This window comes from Aulonocara stuartgranti (assembly GCF_965226115.1).
Source record: "Aulonocara stuartgranti genome assembly, chromosome: 4".
In the NCBI taxonomy this organism is placed as follows: domain Eukaryota; kingdom Metazoa; phylum Chordata; class Actinopteri; order Cichliformes; family Cichlidae; genus Aulonocara; species Aulonocara stuartgranti.
The window spans coordinates 2,486,924-2,507,619 of record NC_138942.1 but is presented as its reverse complement, the minus strand read 5'-3'; the positions used below and the strand labels follow the sequence as shown (position 1 = coordinate 2,507,619).

Below are 20,696 nucleotides of genomic sequence, written 5' to 3'. Positions count from 1 at the left end.
ACATGCTGGCACTCAGATAATGAAAGCAGTAACAAATATTACTTAAATATCATGTCGAAAATCAGGTTTGACTCCTACTATATGCTCATTCAAAAACCAAAATTTGACCAGCTGTACTGGGGCTGCCTTATAAAAGAAAACTGGAACAGCAGTGAAAAAACTCCAGTGTGATCACGGTGACAGAAACAGAGACAAAGTAGCAAAATGTTCATATCGATGCTATCAACAGGGTTTCAGTGCTGGGTCGATACTTCGTTTCTATCGTCTAAGATCAGCACTGAAAATGATCCATTATTTTTTAAGTGAAAAAAATATACGTCAAACAGGAACTGTGAAAAATGTCACAACTTTTCAGCGTTCCCCGTCACGTCTATTTTATTTAACGTCTATAGCACATTTAAACAACAGAAGCTGGCCTAAAGTGTTTTAGACACAGACACATTTCTGTTCCAGGTCTCAAACAATCTGTTTAATTATGTACATGAAAGCTGAAAGATGTGTTCACTGTGTTATTTATGGCAGAAAGTGAAAATCACAGTGATTTAGTGATCATTCAAATGTGTTGATGATGATTCACCTCATAAATCATGAAACACTGCTCTCCTCTATAAAGCTCCCTTTATTTATTTGGTATCACACAGCATTACAATTCAGGCAAAGTTGTTGGTATTTTTCCTCGAAAAGTAATAAAAATATCAGTTTATAATTTTTCAGTGTGTGGTTTCATGGGGGGGGGGCAACAACGGCTTTCTGCTCCTGTCTACAGAAATGCAGCTCCGGCCCTGCAGAGGTGTCGCTTCACAATCAGATTCAGAACATTGTATTAATCCCAGAGGAAATTATGTGGTTACAGTCGGTCCAAGACAATAAGAACAGCAACAGGCTGTATATACGATATATTACAACGTTACAAAATATAAGAAACAGCTCCAATGTATATTTATAATTAAGATATTTGCGTATCCAGAAAATTACAGACATTTTACTGTAAAACTTCACTGCAGCATGTGATGAAGGGTGCAGCTACTGGATGGGGGAGTCGTACAGATATGTATCCACAGGCAGGAAGGATTTCCTGAGTCGTTCACTGGTGCATTCGGGGAATCTCAGACTTTCTCTGAACTACTGACGTTAAATGGCCGCATGAGGGCCTCTGCGTCCTCTTCACCGCCTCCAAAACTCTCTCCTCATTTCGAGTCTGTGCCAAATTCCCTCCTCCTCCTGCTGCTCTCTTCCAGCCAGTAGCAGCTCTCTGGCCGCGGAGGGGAGCATTCACACCCCGCTGTCGGCGTTTAGCGGATGGAGCTCTCAGTCTGAGTCTGACCCGGAGGGAGGGAGGAGGAGAAGATGAACGGTAACCCGTGCGCCCGCAGGCTGGCCCGGCGCTCCAGGTCCGCGCTGCTGCTGGTCGCTGCTCTGGCCGTCCTGCTGGTCCAGACTCTCATCGTGTGGAACTTCAGCAGCCTGGACTCCACCGGTGGGGACGGAGGCGCCAGGAGCCGGGAGAAGAGAGAGGACCGGACCGGGGGGTTCAACAAAGCCGACATGGAGCACCCGCGGAAGGGGCTGCAGAAGAGGGGCGACCCGCCGCCGCTGGTCGGGAAGGCGGCCGATCAGCAGCAGCTGCAGGCGGTGGGTTTGACTGATGTGCCCTTCACGAGGCGCTTTAATCAGATTTTTACACGCGTGTTTTCGGGGAATGAGCCGAAGGAAGCCGCATGGCAGCCACGGAGAAGATGCTGCAGCTGCTGCCTGTTGTTTTGGCTTTCCCGTCAATAGTTTGCCCGCTTTCGTCAGGGAGATGGGTCTGTAGGCCAAACTTAATTTAAAAAACAGCCAATTTAAGGTGTCGATTATTGGTGGCTGTGGCAGGTTAACTGCGCCACCTTCTCATTCGTAGCTACAGTTGAAAAACGTATCAGCACCAGGTAATCAATTCATCACTTTAAGCTGTGAGCCTCAGACAGTTTCCATTAACGCTTCATAACAGCTGATTGCTGTGACAATGAAATGAAAACTACGGGTGACCACGCGCTTTATTCATTGTAAGACCAATGCCGAATTAAAGATCACGCAGACATTTAAAAAGAAATGCCCCCAGTCTTGTTCAAAAATCTAATTTTAAGGGTCGACAACCGAGAAAATGTGCAAATGGCTGTTTTTGTTGTTGGAGTTTGGTTTGGCAGCGTCTCACGTTTTAAACGTCATTTGTGTTACTTTCAGCGTGAAAGGTCACCGTGTTTTTATGAATCTGTTCATTCTGCAGTCCCGTTTAAATCTCTGGTAGCCTACTTTGGTGTTTTTGCACAGAATGAGGTTTGGGCCTGAAATGCTCCTCGGTTTAGGTGTTTGCGGTTTCCTTGGTAAATTTAAAGAATTTTACTGACACTTGAGGAATTTAGGAAATGATTAAGCCAGTTTTGGTTAAGAGAAGTTGCTCCCCTGTAATATCGGCTTATGAAATATGTTTATAAAGGGAAAACATAACATTTAATATTAAGTTAGAGGTAAAATGAACACTTTTACTCCTTAAAGCAACTTTTTGGGTGTGAGGTTTTAAAATTAAACGGGTCCTCAAATTAAGCTCCCTTTCCCTCATAAATTTTAATCACATTTGAGGAAATTAGTTAACAATTTTTATTGGTGGAAACTGGTCTTGTGTGTAAAACTTGACAATTATGACAAAGACACAGCTCATCAAGTGAAAGCTTTGGTGATGGCGTCCATTCTTGCAACAATAGAACTTTGTGTAATTTTTTCATCATATTTTGATAAACTGTTTCATTTCAAGCTCTAACACCTATTTTAGTGTCATGTAATTTTGCACAGAATCAGTAGTTCTTAGAGGAAAATGTTCTAAGCTTGGATTTTGGGAGGTTTCCTTACTAAAATTAAAGGATTGTCGCGACACTTAAGAAACTAGGAAAACAGATTTAACCTTGTGTTATTAATGGAAGTCGGTCTGCTCTGATATTAAGTTGTGAAATGACTTTTACAAATGAGGCTTTGTGTAGAATTTCTTTAGCAAACCTGTATTTAAGTTTGACCCGAAAGCTAAAATTTAAAGCAGTTTTACCTTAAAGGCAAAAACCAAAAATCTCTATTTTAGCAATTTTCTGTCTTCTCACATTCATAGTTAGATTTCCATCTTCATCTCCACGTGAATGCTCCACAGCTCATTTCAGGCACAGCACAGTACTCACTATCATCCTGCTGAGATTCCTGTGTTTGTATGTTCAGAAAAACCTGTTGGGATCCAGCTGTTCTCACATGTTTTAATGGCGTGTGTGTGTGTGTGTGTGTGTGTGTGTGTGTGTGTGTGTGTGTGTGTGTGTGTGTGTGTTAGCAGGAAGCAGTGTCCCATTTCCAATAAAATATCACTTGCTGGGACTCAGTGAAAACAGCCTCCTCCCCCTGAAACACTGAGTGTGTGCTTTTATGTTTATCTTTGTGAGAACATGTTGGCCCGTTCCTTAAAAGCTGTTTGATAACTAAGAGTAGATGTTGGTGTTGTTCTAGAAAATACATGACGTGTTATCCGTGTCAGAGAACAAGAATGTTTACGGGGTCCAAACAGCCACAGTCTGGACTTCTCGGGAGAACACTGATAGCGCCGATTCACCGAAGAGCACTGTGGGAGTCGGTTTGTGATGGTGATGGTGGGGTGATTGGAAAGGCACAGGACTTATCTCATATTCTGATCGCACTGGAGGTATGACTGTAATGCTGAGCCTGTATTAATGTGGCTGTTGATCCAAGTCGTTCCTCTGTGAGTTGGGAGGATCCTGCGACCTGTCTGTCACAGACTTGGACACGTCAGCCTTTCTGTGCTTATAGACAGAAATAAAACCAGTATATTTAATTCTTTCGTTACTCAGAAATGTCCTATTTTAAATAGTTGGCAGCCTTCAGAAACCTCGATGTTTACATGCAGCGTTATCTACTTTTCTATCGTCTGCACTTCCTGTCAGAGTGGAGCAGAACCACCAGGCTGCGACGGTTCAGGCCAGAGTTGAGGCTCGGTGTGAAATTTGTGGTTTTTATTGTTTACTTGGTTTCCCGTGTTGTAGTTGTGTGTCTTATTTTGAAAAAAATATTTACTCGTTACCATAGTGACCAGAGAGCATTAAGGGGCAGAGAGGATGTTACTCTCAGTGTTGTTGGTGCATTTATATTATCTGACATTAAAACGGTCTGCGGCTGGGGACCGCTGCAATGGTGATAAGCCTTAAACTTGCATTCTTTCCAATGGCCAGCAGGAGGCAGTGACTCTGGTTTCAAAAAGATTTCGGGTTGTATAGAAGTCTGTGGGAAAATGACCCTACTTCACCCTCATCTATGAGCTCAGTAAACACTTTCCTGATGACCTTCTTGTCTCAACCAGTAGTTTAAAGAGCTATTTAATACAACACAATCATGATTTATTCAATTTTTGTCCCATTAGGTTAAACAGGAGCTGCTTTAGCTTTTTAAAAGAGAGTTCAGCCTCATTCGTCCTGTTTCAGTCTTGTTTCCGTTTTTTTATGTGCCCAAGAGCCAGTTTCAAAATCTTTACCTTTCTTTGTCTTGTGATGTATATATTTAAATATTTAACAGGTTCTAACTGAGGGGACGGCAGCTACATGAATGTTTAATGTTTTCATTAAATATTTTGGGTCTTCCTGGACATCAAACCTCAAAGTTTTTATTTTTTATTTTTTTAAAGGTGAATGTTTTCTGGCTTTTTAACTTTTCTATAACATTAACCGCTGGGTGTTGGAACAAGACGAAGATAGCTAGGAACCATCAGACCTGGGACTAGTTGCCCTTAACCCTGGTTACATTTCTATCTGGGCATGTGCAGAAACAGAGGAAACCTGCTTCAGTGAAACACAATCATAGCAGTCGCGTATGAGTGCGGTCCTCCACCTCGAAGGTGTGATGAATGTGGGAGTCGTGTCACTGTGGCGCCTTTCAGGATTGTAGTGAACACACTTGACTGGATGTTATAAACGAGGCTGCAGTGTGTTGGACACACACACACACACACACACACACACACACACACACACACACACACACAGCCGTTGCTGGAAAGCTGAACACTGCTGGTATTTAAACTCTGAAATCTGCAGCTGTGTCTTCGTGAGGACTTTGACATAAAGCTTTCCCAGGTTGCTGACCGCAGCCTAATCCTGATTCTAACCTGAACTCTTAAATCAAACGTGAACCCTGAGAAAGCCCCGTGAAGCCGTCTGTGCGCACACGTGTACAGTGCTGACCACACTGTGCGTGTCAGAGCCGATACACACACTAACAGCCAGGTCAGATCAGATTAGAGGATTTCTTTGGATCGTGTTTCTCTGATGGGATTTATACTTTCTAATCTAGTTTAGATTGTACAATAATCCCTAAATGCTGTGTTTGTGTGTCTGTGTGTCCTCGCTTGTATCTCTGCACCGAACATTGTTTAAAAAAGGAGAGTGAGGACAGTTTAAGAGAGTGAGGACAGTAAGGTTTCAGATTAGCAATCTGTCAGTCTGCCTCTCTGATGTGTGCGGCTGATTGTCATGAAGATGAACGTGTGGCGCTCAGGAGTCTCAGATATCCTTTAAACCAGCTGTAAACCTGTGATGGCCCCAGAATGAAACCAATAAGTTGTTCTTAACAGACACAAAGTGAGACGGGAGCTCTGTACGTTTATCTGCCGTACGTCATGCTTGATGGTGTAATGAGGCTTATTAAGGCTCAGGCAGAACTCGACATCGGCTCTGTTTTTGGACTTGGTTCAAACTGAGTTTGAGTTTGGGTCATGATGTCATTACGTAAATATTCTAGCGTTGTTTTAAGTTTTTTTTAAACATCATGATGTTGAGATAAGGGCTCTGTTTTTGGACTTGGTGACAGATATTGAATCTTGATCGTGGACTGGTTTTGGTCTTGGTCCCTGACTCATTGATGCTGACGTGTCTCTATTTTTGGACGTCTTGACAGGGACGTTGGCTCGGGGGCTGTTTTTGGATCATCAGTGGTTCCATGATGTTGAGATCAGGGTTCTGTTCCTGGACTTGGTTCATTGTGAAACATTTGGGGCTGTGTTTTAGGGTTGGGTGGGGGGGTTGGGTGGGGGCTTTCCAACACCATGATGATGAGATCAGAGCAAAACTTTTGGACTTGATTTCAAAGTGATTTGGGAAAAAGTAAATGTTATAATCTTGGGTCCTGACTCTGTGGTGTAGACGTTGCAGCTTTGTTTTTGGGCCTGGTGTTGGACTTTTGTTGATTATGGTCATTTGCACAATGATTTGAGATCAGGTTTGATCTAAGGTTTGCAGACCCTCTGTTGCAGGGCTCTCCTAGTTATTGAAGATGATTTGTTTGACTCTGATTGTATATTTGTGCTTACAGATGCAGAATTAATTGGGATGATCTGTCTCTCTGATGCTGTTAATGATGCATATATACATTTATTTTAAGGAGAAACCTGCAGAGTCTGGTAGCAGTGCCTGAAACCAGCAGAGCAGCTGTAAATTGATGCGATGATCCAGATCTAATTCAGTATATGTGATTTAGCAGCGTAGACTGCTGTCAGAACCATGAAGCTGCTTTATGTTTTTCTGTATTTTCTTTGATATAATTCTCAGTAAATCTGGCATTGATGGATGTAAATCCCTGCTGTAATCCTGGGGCGCCCTGTTGGTGCCGCGGTGGTTTCAGCCAGGTTTCACAGCACCATCCTAACCCTCATCACAGTCCATTTAGCTTACTTTCTGTCCATCTGGCTCTGGTTTTCCTTTGTCTCTCAATCTCTCTATTTAGACAGATTACTCCATTCATCTCCTTTGGGACGTGATGCTCTTCTTTGTCAGTTTGTTTCTTCTTTTTTTTGCTTTGGCAGACTCAGTTTCTTTTTAAAGACGAGATAATGATCATCCTGTATGGATAATAAATTAGCATTCCTAATTAAAAAACCCAAAACTGTCACTCAGTGTCATAGTGACATTCATCAACTATGATGAATATTATAATTTTACTATTCCCATATTATTGTGTATTTAGTGCCAGTGTGTGTTTTGAGCTACAGTGCACTTATTGCCAAATATAGTAGTCTGATTACTCAGATCTGTTTATTCAGGCCCAGAAAAATCACCAACTGTTGTATTAAGACTGGCCGAATCTGAAAAATATTTTTAATTCATACATCTGGACGCGGCGCCGTCAGAGAGAAACGTTTCTCCCTCTGACGGCGCCGCGTCCAGATGAACAGAATCAACTTTTGGGGATTTACTTACCTGGATGATTGAACATGCATCAAGACGTAATTCATACAATATTCCCACAAATGTTTAACAGTGAAGAACTGACAGTCTGGTGTCAAAGTTGCTCAAACTGTATGAAGTAAACTACAACATGATCTTAAATCGGATTATTTTCATTGTCACGTTTCGCTGCAAAAAGATGAGGTTGGCTCTTACACTCGATTAAACATGTTAACAAAAACAAACTGCGGTGGTGTAGGAGACTCGATATCATAATCCCATTACCAAGCTATAACATGCTACTCCTACAATCCCACTTCCTAAGTTGGGAAGTCAGTGTCCTGACTGGTGCGTTGAGCTTTTGCAGAAATGTGACCCCGAAACATGTGAATGTGGCAATCATGGCCTGGGGACCCGTCTGCAGCCATCTGGCAAACAACTGTTCCTGGGAGAAACACGCATTCGCCACAAGCTGGGAATTAACTAAATGTTTTTGAGCTTTTGATGTTTTCTTTTTACTCGCGAGGACGTTCACATGAGCTTGTAGCTCATCATTTTCTTTAAAGCATTTCGTATGTCTTCTGTGTTTAGGCTCCACTTTCATGCAGAAGTGAAATGATCACAGCTTGAATTCAGCATGCATTAATTACAAAAGACATGAAGATGCAGTAGAAAAACTAGAAACGTCTGCGTAACGGCTCTCGCTGTGAGCCATATAGAAATCTACAGGCCTTATGAAACGTACCATCTGTGAGTTCAAACATCTCAGGCACCACGGAAGCTCTTTGCCAACCTTTCCTGCTTCATGCATGGATTTGTAAACATGACCAACATAAGGCAGCCTATAAGATTTTCACTGCCCACCAGTCGGCATTTTCCCGCAGGTATACTGAGGGTAAACACACCTACACAGGAGCTTGATTAATGCATAACCAGAGCTGTGTACAGATGCAGCCTACAGCCATGTGAAAGGGCTCTTTATCGCGTTATATGAAGGTGTTTTCTCGCTCTGTCTGTCACAACACACCAAATCACTGCTGCCAAGAAAACAACAGCCTCTTTCTACCCTGCCTGTGGGGGCCATTTGAGCAGACGTTAGAGACATCATGTACTGGATATTTGGTAGTTGGAATCATTAAAGAACCATTTGATATGAAAAATGTCCATTTCTGTGGACGAATGCAGACTTTGGTCCGAACTGTAAAAGCAGTAACAGAGACCTGTGGGCTCATTCATAAGACTGAATCATGACTTTATTGTGTTTTACTGGGTGATAATAAAGGGTGAAGGTGGCATTTGATGTGAATTGTAGGTCCGTTAGTATCCATGATCATTCTGTGGAGAATTGACTAACTTTGTAGTAGGGCTGCCACGATTAATCGACTATTAAAATCGTCGACGACTGATTTAATAGTCGACGCCTCGTTTGAAGCTTTGTAAGATCCCAAAGACGCAGGAATCAGTAGTAGGATTTAAGAGTGTAATAACGGACTGAAACAGAAGATGGCAGCACTGCATGTACAAGGATGCCAACTGCCGTTAAACCCCGAAGAAGAAGAAGAAGCTGTGTCCCAGAATTCACAGCGCAGCCCAGCTCAGTTTCCAACAATGGCGGCAGCTAGTTAGTTTTAATATTACTCTTATTATTCTTTCTGGGTCACAAAATAAACGTTTAACATATTTTCAGGGAGAATGTAGCTGTGTAAACCTCAAATATCGGCTCAGTTTATCAAGACACCACATATTTTCAAAAGCGCTCCGACGTTTTCGGAGACGTCTGTTACCCACTAGCTCGATAGCTAGCCGGGGGCTAGGCTAACTAGAGCCGTGAGAACACGGACTCCCGGCAGATCGTTTTCAAACCCACCGCCGTCTTTCGCTGCTCAGGTTAAACATGATATATAAGTCACTTAGATAACTTAAAAATGTTATTGTTTGGCTTTTTTTTAGTATTTTATTTGTTCCTGAGTAAATCGGTTTGGCTGAGATTAAAGTTATAGTTTTTACACAGCTGAATAAACGTCAAGCAGACAGCTGATTATCAGAAGTGTGAGATGCTGGAGAATATACTCCAGTGTCCTGTTATATTTTAGATAGCAAGGAGTTTATTAAACTTCACCGAAACAATCTGCAAATTTCATTAAAATTTAATAAACTATCATCTTGTCTTTATTTTTAGTTAGCACCTTAAAAGCTTAAAGCTGTAAGCTAATGATAGTTATATAAGACCAGATGCTGCTGGTGCAATAAGCTGTAGTTTTACGTCCAATGGATGATGATCTGATTAGTCGACTAATCGCAAAAATAGTCGGTGACTAGTCGACTATCAAAATAATCGTTTGTGGCAGCCCTACTTTGTAGTAAGAAGTAGAAGTTCTGATGTAAACAAACGCCTGCATTTATCTTTGCATGGTCACCTTTGGTGTGCCACAACCTTCGCTCACATTTGTGACTTTTGGACCTACATCGTGTTCCTGTTGTGTTGATGTCGTTGGTGGATGTAACAGACCAATCCCACTGCTGACCTGTATAACCAGTCAGGCTTTTAATCCAGTTAAATGTGTTAATGTAAACGTGGCTATTGTGAGGCAGGCGTTTCTAATGTTGTGGCTCACTGGTGCATATCTCGGAGCAGGTGTCTGTGCACTCTTGCCGTTTTTGTCAACACTTCAAGATCTTTTACAAGATGTAGATAAATATGAGGAGCACAGCAGCTTTTCGCTGATAGTCACACATGTGGAAGTGGCTGTTCTGCTCTCACTTCAGAGAATTCCCAGAAAACACCACCGCACATTCTTGTCACCACACCAGATCCAGGCATTCTCAGATTATCCTTATTAGTGTGAACTCGTAATCAACAGATGTCAGAGCAACAGGTCTCTTTCCTCCTACCCTTTCCCTGCCTCGCCCCCGGCGCCCGAGGGAACGGCCTCTCCTGTCTCTTGTGTGTCTCCTTTATTGCGGAGCAGCAGGAGGTCTGAAGGCTTCAATAGGAACCTGCTGAGAAGGAGAGCGGCTGAGAGCAAAGTGACTCACACAGGAGCACCACGAGCAAGAAAGCAGTGACTCAGTCCCTCTGTGAGTGTAAAGAATGATGTCTTTGTAGGTAAGCGGTGGTATTTTAGCTGTGGCCGGTCTCCATGGAAAGCACGGCCCTCTGGGAAAAAACGCTCTGCTTTTCTTTGGAGGTGGATCTGTGAAGGAGAGACAAACTTGTATTATTGTGTCGAGCGAATTACAGCCTGAAACGCTCGAGGACATTTTGGAAAACTCCTGAAACTGCATCAAATCGGCCTCATTACAAAAAACATTTCATTTACAAATCTCTGACTTCTTGTTTGCACTGAAGGAGCTGTTAGGAAAAACATCATCATCATCATCATCATACGCCAGTTTTCTACCTGCTGTCCTGCTTTTTTATGTTTGTAGTCAGTTTGAGTCATTTTGTTAGTGTTTCTGAGCCGAGTGTGTCGGCATCTCGTTTTTCTTTGGTCATTTTTTTGTTTCTTTCTGATAATGTTTTTGTCTGTAAGGTTATGGCTGCTCCAGTCTGCATGCCAAATGTTCTTGGGTAAGATGCGTAACTCCAAGCAGCTCTCCAATGCATCCGTCAGAATATGCATGAGTGTGAATGTTGGACAGGAAGCACTTGAATGGGTGAAGGAGGGATGTTGTATAAATCGCTGAGTGCTCAGGTGGAGTCAGGAAGCGTTGTATAAGAATCAGTCCATTTCCCTTTGTTTTGTTTTTGTGTAACAGTTTTTCCTCTCTGTGGTCATTTTGATTTCATTTGTGTGCGTTTGGCCTTCTGTTGTTGTCACTTTGCATTTCTTTGAGGTTTTGTTCCTTTGGTTGTTTTGTGTCTCTGAGATGGCTTTGTGTTTGTGGCTGTTTGGTTTTCATTGTGTTTGGGATTTTTTTTTTGGGGGGGGGGGGGGGGGGGGGGGTCTTTGGGATCTTTTTGTGGTTATTTTGTGTTTGCATGTAAATTGTTGTTGGCAGGTTAATAAGTTTAGACGTTTTTCACAGTTTTCTGTTGAATTTCGAGACTTTGGTCCAGACCGACATATTTCAGAGGTAAGAAAAAACCTCAGTCAGATGTTTCAAGAAGGAAAAGGTGTGTGTGTGTGTGTGTGTGTGTGTGTGTGTGTGTGTGTGTGTGTGAAATCTATCTCTCGCTGTACTCTGGAGGTTTTATTCCTGGATATCACACTTATAATAATGGCAGGAGAGCTGAAAATGTTCACTGCGGCAACACACACACACACACACTCTTTCCTCTGAGCTGATATTACAGATGAGATAATGAAAGGTTGACTGAGAAGCAGGTGGCAAGAGCTGATATTACTGTCTTCCTGCTGGGGCTTAGTGCGTGTGTGCGTGTGTGCGCACTCTTTATCCTGGGAAAGACAGATATGGGGGAGATCTGTGGGATTAAAATACTCATCGAGGTCATGTGGCGATGCTGCTGAAACACAGACGCCCACCAGGCTCTGATTGTAGCGCTGTGGACCCCGGCGTGTGGACGAGTCTTTGCTTCTGCTCTGTTTTATTGTGATGTGCAGGAACAACACTTTGATTCATTCCAAGGAGATAAACGAGCTCACGTGTGTGTAACACGTGGAGCTCCGTACATTTAACATGTATGTGAAGCAGGGAGAGCCTAAAGGGTTCAAATGTCTTCCTGACTTGAGCTTTGCTCCCGTCCTGTCCAAACTTTCCTTTCTAGCCTCATCACTTTCAGATTTAGCTGGAAGTTATTTATTTCCTTGCAGCTGGTCCACGTCCCTCACTTTAGTATTTGGATTCAAAATGACGATGCAAATTTTTTTTCTTGAAAAATGCATCATATAATTGTAAATGGATACACAGCCTGTCTTTGTAACTGTTAAAGAAGAGTTTTCTTTGATTTAATTTATTTAATTTTTGCTTTATGTAAGAACTATATTTGTCATTCCTTGCAGAACGTTTACCACTCGCACCGCCCCAAAGAGAAAGTCCGCCTGGACAGCAACAATAATGAGAACTCGGTCCCCAAAGACTTTGACACCATCGACAGCAACAGCAACCTGGGGGCCCGATCACATAGCCAGCGAGTGCCGGTCGGAAATGCCAAACGTAAGCTAGAAAAGAGCCAAGCGCAAAGCATGCTGGGAAAATCTGCCAACGAGGTCCTCAAGTACCCTCCCATCCAACCGAGAGTGCCGGGCCACAATCGCAACCACACCCACACCCGTAAAGCCCACCCCAAGCTGCCAACGGTTGCAGCGCCGGCTCAGGGGTCCAATCCGGATTCGCCGTTCTACCAGACCAAGAAGCCGGCTTCTCCTCCGCTGCCGCCTGGTCTGGAGGTGAGGAAGGAGCAGCTGCAGTGTGAGATCAGCGGTAAAGAAGCCATTTCAGCTCTTTCCAGAGCCAAGAGCCGGGAGTGCCGGCAGCAGATAGTAGAGGTGTACTGCAAACACAAGGAGGGGACGCTGATGCCCGAGAAAGTTCCTCGCTACTGCCCCGCAGAAGGTAAGATCACATCTCAGTGTGTGCAGGTAACAACAGACGCGTTTCATATTATTCACATAACCAACAACAAAAAACACAAAAGTCATAAAAATCCTTAAATTGTAGGTTAAAGGAATGTTTTATTTTCTGCTGCATCAATGTTGTTCAGACCTTCTCTTTGTGAGGGAGAGCCAATCAGAATAAAGGGAGGTGACTGTGCGAACGAAGCTAAAACAGATGAGGATGAAGACGAACTGAGGACCTCTGAATAAAATAAATAGAATAGTGAATCATAGTCATCCTCATTACTGTCATGAATGGTGAAAAGCCCAAACGCAGGCTCCAGATCGATTTGATGAAGCAGAGGTTGAACAATCTGTTATGTTTATAAAGTCCAAGAATAAAACAGATGGACACAAAGAAGCAGAGAGGCTCAGAGAAACACATGAAACAGGAGGGAGGAAACAGCTGAAACTCATCAAAGACACTATACTGTCAAAATAAAACAGGAAGTAACCTAAACAGAACAACTGACACAGACGAAGACTCGACAAAGATGCAGGAAGACACAAAACATCAGACATGCTAAACACTAACACAATCAGATTACAGAGATTACTCGACATTAATGGAGACATGCTTACTCTTACTATGATTGTAGCGCATGTAGACATATTATTCAGTCTGAAAGAAACTTACTGTATAAGCTGCCCTGGATACCAGGATTGACAATTGCCCGGGGCGAATAAACCTCACTTCAGACGGCTTTCACATTGTGAGCTGTCTCACAAGCATTTATTTATTTTTAATGTGGCAAAGATGATAAAATGTTTTTGTTGTTTACATGACATCAGTTACAGTGAAGGTACCAGGGATGTATTGTCATGCAAATCTGTGAAATGATTGTTCATCAAGCGGTGACGGTAACAGTGCCTGTAATCCATGCTTTGGTTTATATAATGAACATGTAGCTTGTGAAGAAGTATATGTATTTAGTATTGTTTATTGTTTGGTGTCTATGAACAGCCGTTTATGCCATCTGAGTATAAATGGTGACATGATGAAGATATAAAGAAAAACATGATAAGTTGATGCATGTCTTTGTTTTTAATACGTTTGCAAATGTCCAAAAATACGAAACTCAGGGCTCAAAACACAGGACGTTTCTTCTTGACCATCTGAAGGATGGATGTGTAGGTGGCATCAAGATGAAAGCTGCCCGCCCTCTTTGTCTGAAGCTGGCATGAAGATATAAACAGATCACTTTGATAATCTGTAAATTGCACGTTCAGTAATGTGCTCTACCTCGATGTAGCTGACAGCTGCGGTGCTGCGATCCATCGCTTGCAGTCTGCTCCGGGTGTCAGTGCGACTAAATTTCCACGTGTATGAGCACCTCGAGATTTATTCATAGTCTGCATGTATTAACCTATGATTTTAGGTCTAAAATATCCTTTCATGTTAACATAGTGATTCATTTGTCAGCAAATGAATGGGCGACAGATTTCAAGACAGAAAGGACATGAACAAGTGGCTGCTTTGAAGTGGCAGATTGCAGTAAGTGGAAAAGGGATTTTTGCCTTCCAAATTTACCCCTTCAGAAACATTTTTAACTGAGCACGTGCCGTAGATGCAAAGAGGCATCCCTCACGGGTGCCAGCTCTATTTTCAGGGACTTGAAGCATGAATGGACACAGAGGAGGACGATGCTCATCCAGCATAATTACACCCTAATTAAACAAGCAGTTTGTAGTCTTATTTTTGGAAAGGCTGACTAATGATTTACTCAGGGCCGTTTGAGGGTTAATTTATATGATTATAGGTTGTTTTGATGACACACCAGTGGTTATATCCTCAGAGTGAAGCCGGGCAGGGGTTTGGTTTCAGATTGCCGGGCATGCGTTCGGTCTTTTAAGGAGTTTGGTGTTTCTGTGCACGTCCCTGGGCGTATTTGACGCATCTCTGCCTCTGCGTTCGACTCAGCCGCCTGATTACTGTCATTCCCCCCTCAAACTCCAATCCCAGCATGCTCCACGGCCCAAAAAGGTCACTAATTAAAGCCAAGCAAGCCAAGGCCGGCGGGATGATGAGGAGGCATTAGGCTGTCAGAGCGTTTGTATGTACAAGATTGGGCTCGACCAGCTGCAGACGGCATGACTAGGAAAGGCGGAAGTGAAGAACTGGAGTGAGGAATGGGCTTAGAAGTGACGCTGATGTCTTAAAAAGGAAACGTTCTGCTTATTTCCAGATCCATATTGGTATTTTTGGGGTCTATCTTTGTATGACTGACAGTTAAACACAGCCCTCTTTACCTTACCTGTCTGAATTGAACCATCTTAGCATCAAAAAGCAGAGAAGCAGGAGGATGGATTTTGTTTGTTACTAATTGCTAAAAAAGGACTATTATTCATAAGACCATGAAACTCACCTGCTAGTGTGAAGTGGACGGGAGGAACGCTTTTCACACAGGCAGAGATTCATGGATTTATCAGTGAGATGTTAACAGACCTCCTCCTGTCCAGGTAAAGCTAATGTGAACGTACAGTGGGACGAGGACGCCTCCGATGCTTCTCCGCCTGTACGGATCGCCTTCGTCCTGGTCGTCCACGGCCGAGCCTCGCGTCAGTTCCAGCGTCTCTTCAAAGCCATCTACCACACCTCACACTACTACTACATCCACGTGGACCAGGTAGGACTGCTGACCGTCGCCCAGAGCAGGATTTTTTTGCAATATCTTAATTTTAATTTATAAATATTAAATTTTTTCACTTAAAAGCTGGAGAAAGTTTGAGACCGGCTTCAAATGATCTGTTAGGGAGGATCTGTTCTTTTGCTCAGGTACTTCCTGTTTGTGTGATCGAGTGTGCTGGGTTGGTAAAGGTCTGATTTGTTTTAACTTCAGGTTAAACTGCTTTTGGAAGCACGTCTCTGCTCGGTTTGTTGTTTCAGCCTTGGTGCTTTTAATTCTCGTCACATTTCTTTTAGATGAACTTAATAAAAAAGTCACGCTTCAAGACAAACCCGTAGGCGGAACGAGGCGGGAATCCCGCTCTGCTACGCTGAGACGTCAAACTCATTAAAATGTGTGGTTTTAAAAAGGCAGGAAAGAATAACACAGGGAACAAAACGTAATTAATAATTTAAAATAATGAATGCCGACACTGGGACAGAGATCTCACTTCTGCAGCAGGACTTGGACACACTGCAGCTTTAAAGAACAGTTACAGTCAATGAACGTCAGCACAGTCGCCTCAGTCATCAGTAGCTCATTGCTACCTGAACTTAACACTGTCGTAATTAAGACAACGATCAGAGAACAAACACAAACTGTAGTAATGATGGAGCGTCACAGCGTTTTCTATACTTAATAACACTAATCCTGCAAAACATCTGAACTTAAACAGGTTTCTGATGTAAAGAATGCAGAGACTGTGTCATCTTAAGACTGCTGTTGCTGGTTTAGATCATGTTGTGTAAGCTCCACTATAAATTGTATCTGTTGCATTTTTATTATGTTGAGAGTTTGCGTGGCTTCAGCCTCAAACAGGTCTCCCAGGGGAAACGGATTTCCATCTCTGTGGGACTTCCTGCTACAATAAAGGTTGAATAAATAACACTAACAGTCCCATGAGTCTGTGCACGCTCTGTTGCAAGGCTGTCCACAGTCCTAGCGAGCGCCCCCACCGCCGGGCCGTCACTTTATCTGAATCTGTTATTTTCTTCACGTCTTCAGCTGAGAAGCTTTAAAACTTTGTGCAGCATTAACCGGCTCATAATCAGACTTTTACATCGTAACACGCCACTTTTAGGCAACGTTTCTTGTTCCCTCATTTAAACCTGCACCAAAGCATTTAGCAGCAGTGACTATAAAGCCGGCAGCATGACGCCCAGTCCACATCTCTTGGGACGAGTCCGACACCCTTGATTTCACAGTCTGAAAAATGGAGCTAAATGTGCGTTTATAGTGAGCTTTATAAATCCTGTGGAATGGTTGAGAAAGCAGTTTTGAAGCTCTGTCGATGTCCACAGTAACAAAAGTGTTTGAACTGCTGAAAAAAATCCATCTCCAGTGGATCCCGGGGGGGTGGAGCCTATCACCGCTGTCATATTTCTTAATTGTGATCCTTTCCCTCTCTCAGAGGTCCAACTACCTCCACAGAGAGGTGGTGTCTCTGGCCAGCCGGTATCCAAACGTGCGGGTGACTCCCTGGAGGATGGCCACCATCTGGGGCGGGGCCAGCCTGTTGACCATGTACCTACGCAGCATGGAGGACATCCTCAGCATGGCCGACTGGTCCTGGGACTTCTTCATCAATCTCAGCGCTGCAGACTACCCCATCAGGTAAGAGCCTGAGCTGAAGTTTACACCTGATATTAAAACGTGTTCCTTGATGTGATTACAGTGTGAAGATGAGCCCCAGCTGAAAGTGCCTGTAGTTCATGTAGTTTATGTCGAGTTTGCAAATGTGATCTGACTGATTCTGGTGATGTAAGAAAAGGTCAGTTTGCAGAAAAACAAACAGCCTTTGGTGGATAAAACACCACAGATCTGTTTAAAATAGACTGAAGTTGGTGAAATGAGGTTTTAATAGCTTTTCCAAAACTACCTGCTCACCATTTAATCCCATGAGCAACAGTACCACCAATGCTGGAAGATGTGTCAGACCTAAAGTTGCTCTAAAAGGTCATTACGTGACGACCTTTTATAAAATTTGTAAGTCAGGCTACTTCCTGGTTTGGAGTTGGTTTGCTCCTGAATGTAAAAGCCTGACACTGTCAGTCATCATTTGAAATCCTCTGTTTAAAGAACACAATGGCAGCGTACAGAGTTGTAATTACAGTCAGATCTTCCTGTGAGCTGTGATGCTGATAATCTGTTAACTGACACATTTCTTTCTGCCAGTGTTTCTTGCTGGCTTCTTCCTTCCTCGTACTTCCTCGGCTGCAGGTGTAGCTTCCCGACTGTACCGCAGGTAGAGAAGATAACCTGCGTACGTTGAGCTTGCTTCGTAGTACAGATGGCTGTGGAAGCTGTGCCACTCATGTCAGCTAACAGCCACTAATCTGCCCAGTCCTGTGGGCCTTGTTTGTTTGAGTTGATGCTCTTGTGGTTTATTGGTAACTTGATCTATACGACTGTAAACCAGAGCGAGCCGTGAGCCTGCAGCTGTGAAGCAGAGCATTTCTTCTTGGCTGTCCCGTGTCTCGGTTTGAATCGATCGGCAGTGATCAGCAGAAGTCCTGAATTATGTGAAGCAGTAACGAGGTTACATAAAGAGGCCGGTGGAGGATACGTTTTGGCTCATCGGTGTGTTTGAACTGGTGCAGGGATGTGAAGCAAGATGAGATCCAGCTGCTTCTCGCCTTCCTGAGTAAACGCCTCAGGCAGGTCTTCTAGCAATTTAGGAGCAGGTGTGAGCTGGCTTTGGGGATGTCAGAGGGTCACAGATGGGTGACGTGTGAAAGGAATCAGCTCTACTGCACTTTAATGCACCTCAGCCAGGATGTTGGTTTAAGTTTATCAGGTTTCATTGTGACCTAATCAGTTTCCACAGAGTCCAAAATTAGGTGCAAATCTTAAGAGAAAAGTATGCATGCAGACGAATCAATAGCCAGTGTCTTTGTGCTCTTTCTGAGTAAGTGTTTATCTGATCCACATTCTTATTTCTTGTAAATATTTATGAATGACTTAAAGTTTTAAACCAGAGTTCAACCCTGGAAGCAGACGAATCTCAGAGCTCACATTTCCACTCAAGCCTGTTCTTAATGTTTTGGCATTCAGAGCTACATCACACAGTTGTTCTAATTGGTTTTAGCTCCATCCATCGCATCCACAGGCATTTTGTATGTGCCTGTGTGACAGAGGCATATCATAGCTTTCTTCTTATTGGCTGCCCCTCATAAACAGAGGGTCGGCGCAGCAGGTGGGTGGAGCTTCTGTTCCTGAGACCTATAACGCCTCTCTATGACACTATATATCGAGAAGAATAAAAACGGCATCAAACAGCATAACAGTATTTGTACGTGTATATAAATATAAAAGCCAAGTTATTAGGTACACTTGTTCAGCTGCATGACCGAAACTCATTTAGTGATGTAGACACAGAAACGCAGGTAGTTTCCACGTCTACTTTGATGTGGCGTGGCTGGTCTGAGTCTTTCAGGATCTGCCGCTCTGGTGGAATTGTCCCACAGGACCATATCTATGGTGTACAGATAATAGTCTGAAAAAGAGAGAAACCAAATTTTCTTTAACGTTTATTTAAAGATAATCTGTCCTTTGGTCGTTAACAGAAAGAGACAAAATAAGAATCACAGTCTTCACATTCAAGTGAGCTTTTATTCATTTTCCCGCTTTTATAATCTGTGAAAACAGATTGGCTCTGAGCAGTGACCGGCCACGGTCCACAACATGAGCACAACAGTGCAGGCAAATAGCACGATGGCGTGCACGCTCGCAGCACACCAACATGTCATTAGCATGTGGCTGCGGCCCTCGCTAATGACATTCTTCTCTGTGAGGGAAGAAGACACAGCGTTTGTAATGCATCGATCATTTTCTTTGATAAAATCCATGAAAGTTTCCGTCCTGCTTTCCTCTCAGGATGTAAGTCATTTGTTGTATTACCTCCAGCGGTTAGTTTGCTGTTTTAATAGAAATATAAACTATACATGAACTAATTAAGTCACACACAGCAGAAATCCAAACATAAACAAACCGTACATGGAAGAGCAAAGAGAGAGCTGTCACCCTGAAAGGCCTGAGGCTACTCTGGTATTAGCTTTTAAATGGAAAGTTAAAGGTGACTGAAGGTTGTTTAAACTTTACTGGTGGACGGCTGAGCAGCTGAGGTCATTGTTTACTTTGTACACAGTGAAACAGCAAAGTGGCGTTTTCAGATTTCCACACCCTGGAGTCTGGACCGAGAGCTAAAAGCCTCACAGATGCAATCAAATTTATTTACTTCCCCAAATCAGACCTGGAGTCGTAATGCTGACTGTTTAAAGCGTTCATCTAAACGAAGCAGTTTCTGTGGAGAGCTCCAGACTGATGACACGTGTTCATCTTTCAGTCTTTTTTCTTTCCCATCGTTCTGTCCTCGTGAGCTCACGAGCACCGGCCTGCTGTCCTCCATAACAGCGATGGTTTGAACATGCTTCTGGCTAAAATCCATAACACAGCTGCAGCGTTAGCACCACAGCATCCATCGATCGCTGTGACATCATGAGCGATGGCGGCTCTCTGGGGAGAGGGGGTCACACAGCTTTCTCTTTCTTCACTTAAACATTCAAACGTTTCTTCCAAATGGCTAAACGGTAAAACTGCAGATCAGTCTCTGCAGTTTTCAACTCTTAAACTGTTAAAGCAACAGACAGAAATGTGCATGAGCACAGCAGGAGGGCGCGTCAGGAAGTCCGCTCTGTGAGGAGGACGTTCAGTTAATCGGGACAGAGAGGAGCTCAAAGTGAACCCGTCACACTATATATTATTCTTGGACTCTACGAGAGGTGCTTTGAATGAGTCGCAGCTCCTCGTTTATCTTCTCACGGTTCTTTGTGCAGCTCCTCAACTCATCTTCTAGCCCCACCCACTTAAAGCAAACCACCTTCTGATTGGCTGCCCCTCGTAAGCAGAGTGTTTGTGCAACATGCTTGGATGTTTGCAACATGTCTGTCATAACTAGACCCGCCCAAAAGCATAATCTGATTCTTGGACCCTAATGTGGATCATAATTCATAAAGATTACATCATTTTGAATTTAATCAGACCTGAAACTGGAGATTGAGACCATAAAACCATCAGAAAGGTCACAGATCAGCAGATTCGAGACCTGTTTTCTCGTCAGTCTTAAGATCCACTGTGGAGTTTGTGGTGCCATGAAGTGTCCAGAGTCTGGAGCAGGGGTGAGGAAAGGTTTTGGGAGATGTGGATAAGTAGGGAATGAGTTTATTGATCGCTGG

General features: G+C 43.3%; 1 protein-coding gene across 2 annotated transcripts in view; it reads left to right on the top strand.

The window, feature by feature from the left end:
• The first annotated feature begins 803 nt into the window (after positions 1–803).
• Positions 804–20,696, top strand: part of LOC309704874 (xylosyltransferase 1-like) — a 38,941-nt gene continuing 19,048 nt past the window's right edge. The window contains exons 1-4 of one of the 2 annotated variants that reach the window (XM_082530346.1): positions 804–1,632; positions 12,203–12,755; positions 15,257–15,423; positions 16,874–17,076. In XM_082530346.1, coding sequence (XP_082386472.1) covers positions 1,348–1,632; positions 12,203–12,755; positions 15,257–15,423; positions 16,874–17,076 — 1,208 coding nt within the window. In that variant the 5' untranslated portion in view covers positions 804–1,347. Of the gene's footprint in view, positions 1,633–3,358; positions 3,713–12,202; positions 12,756–15,256; positions 15,424–16,873; positions 17,077–20,696 lie in introns of those variants that run through there. The other variant, XM_082530347.1, reaches the window with a different exon arrangement.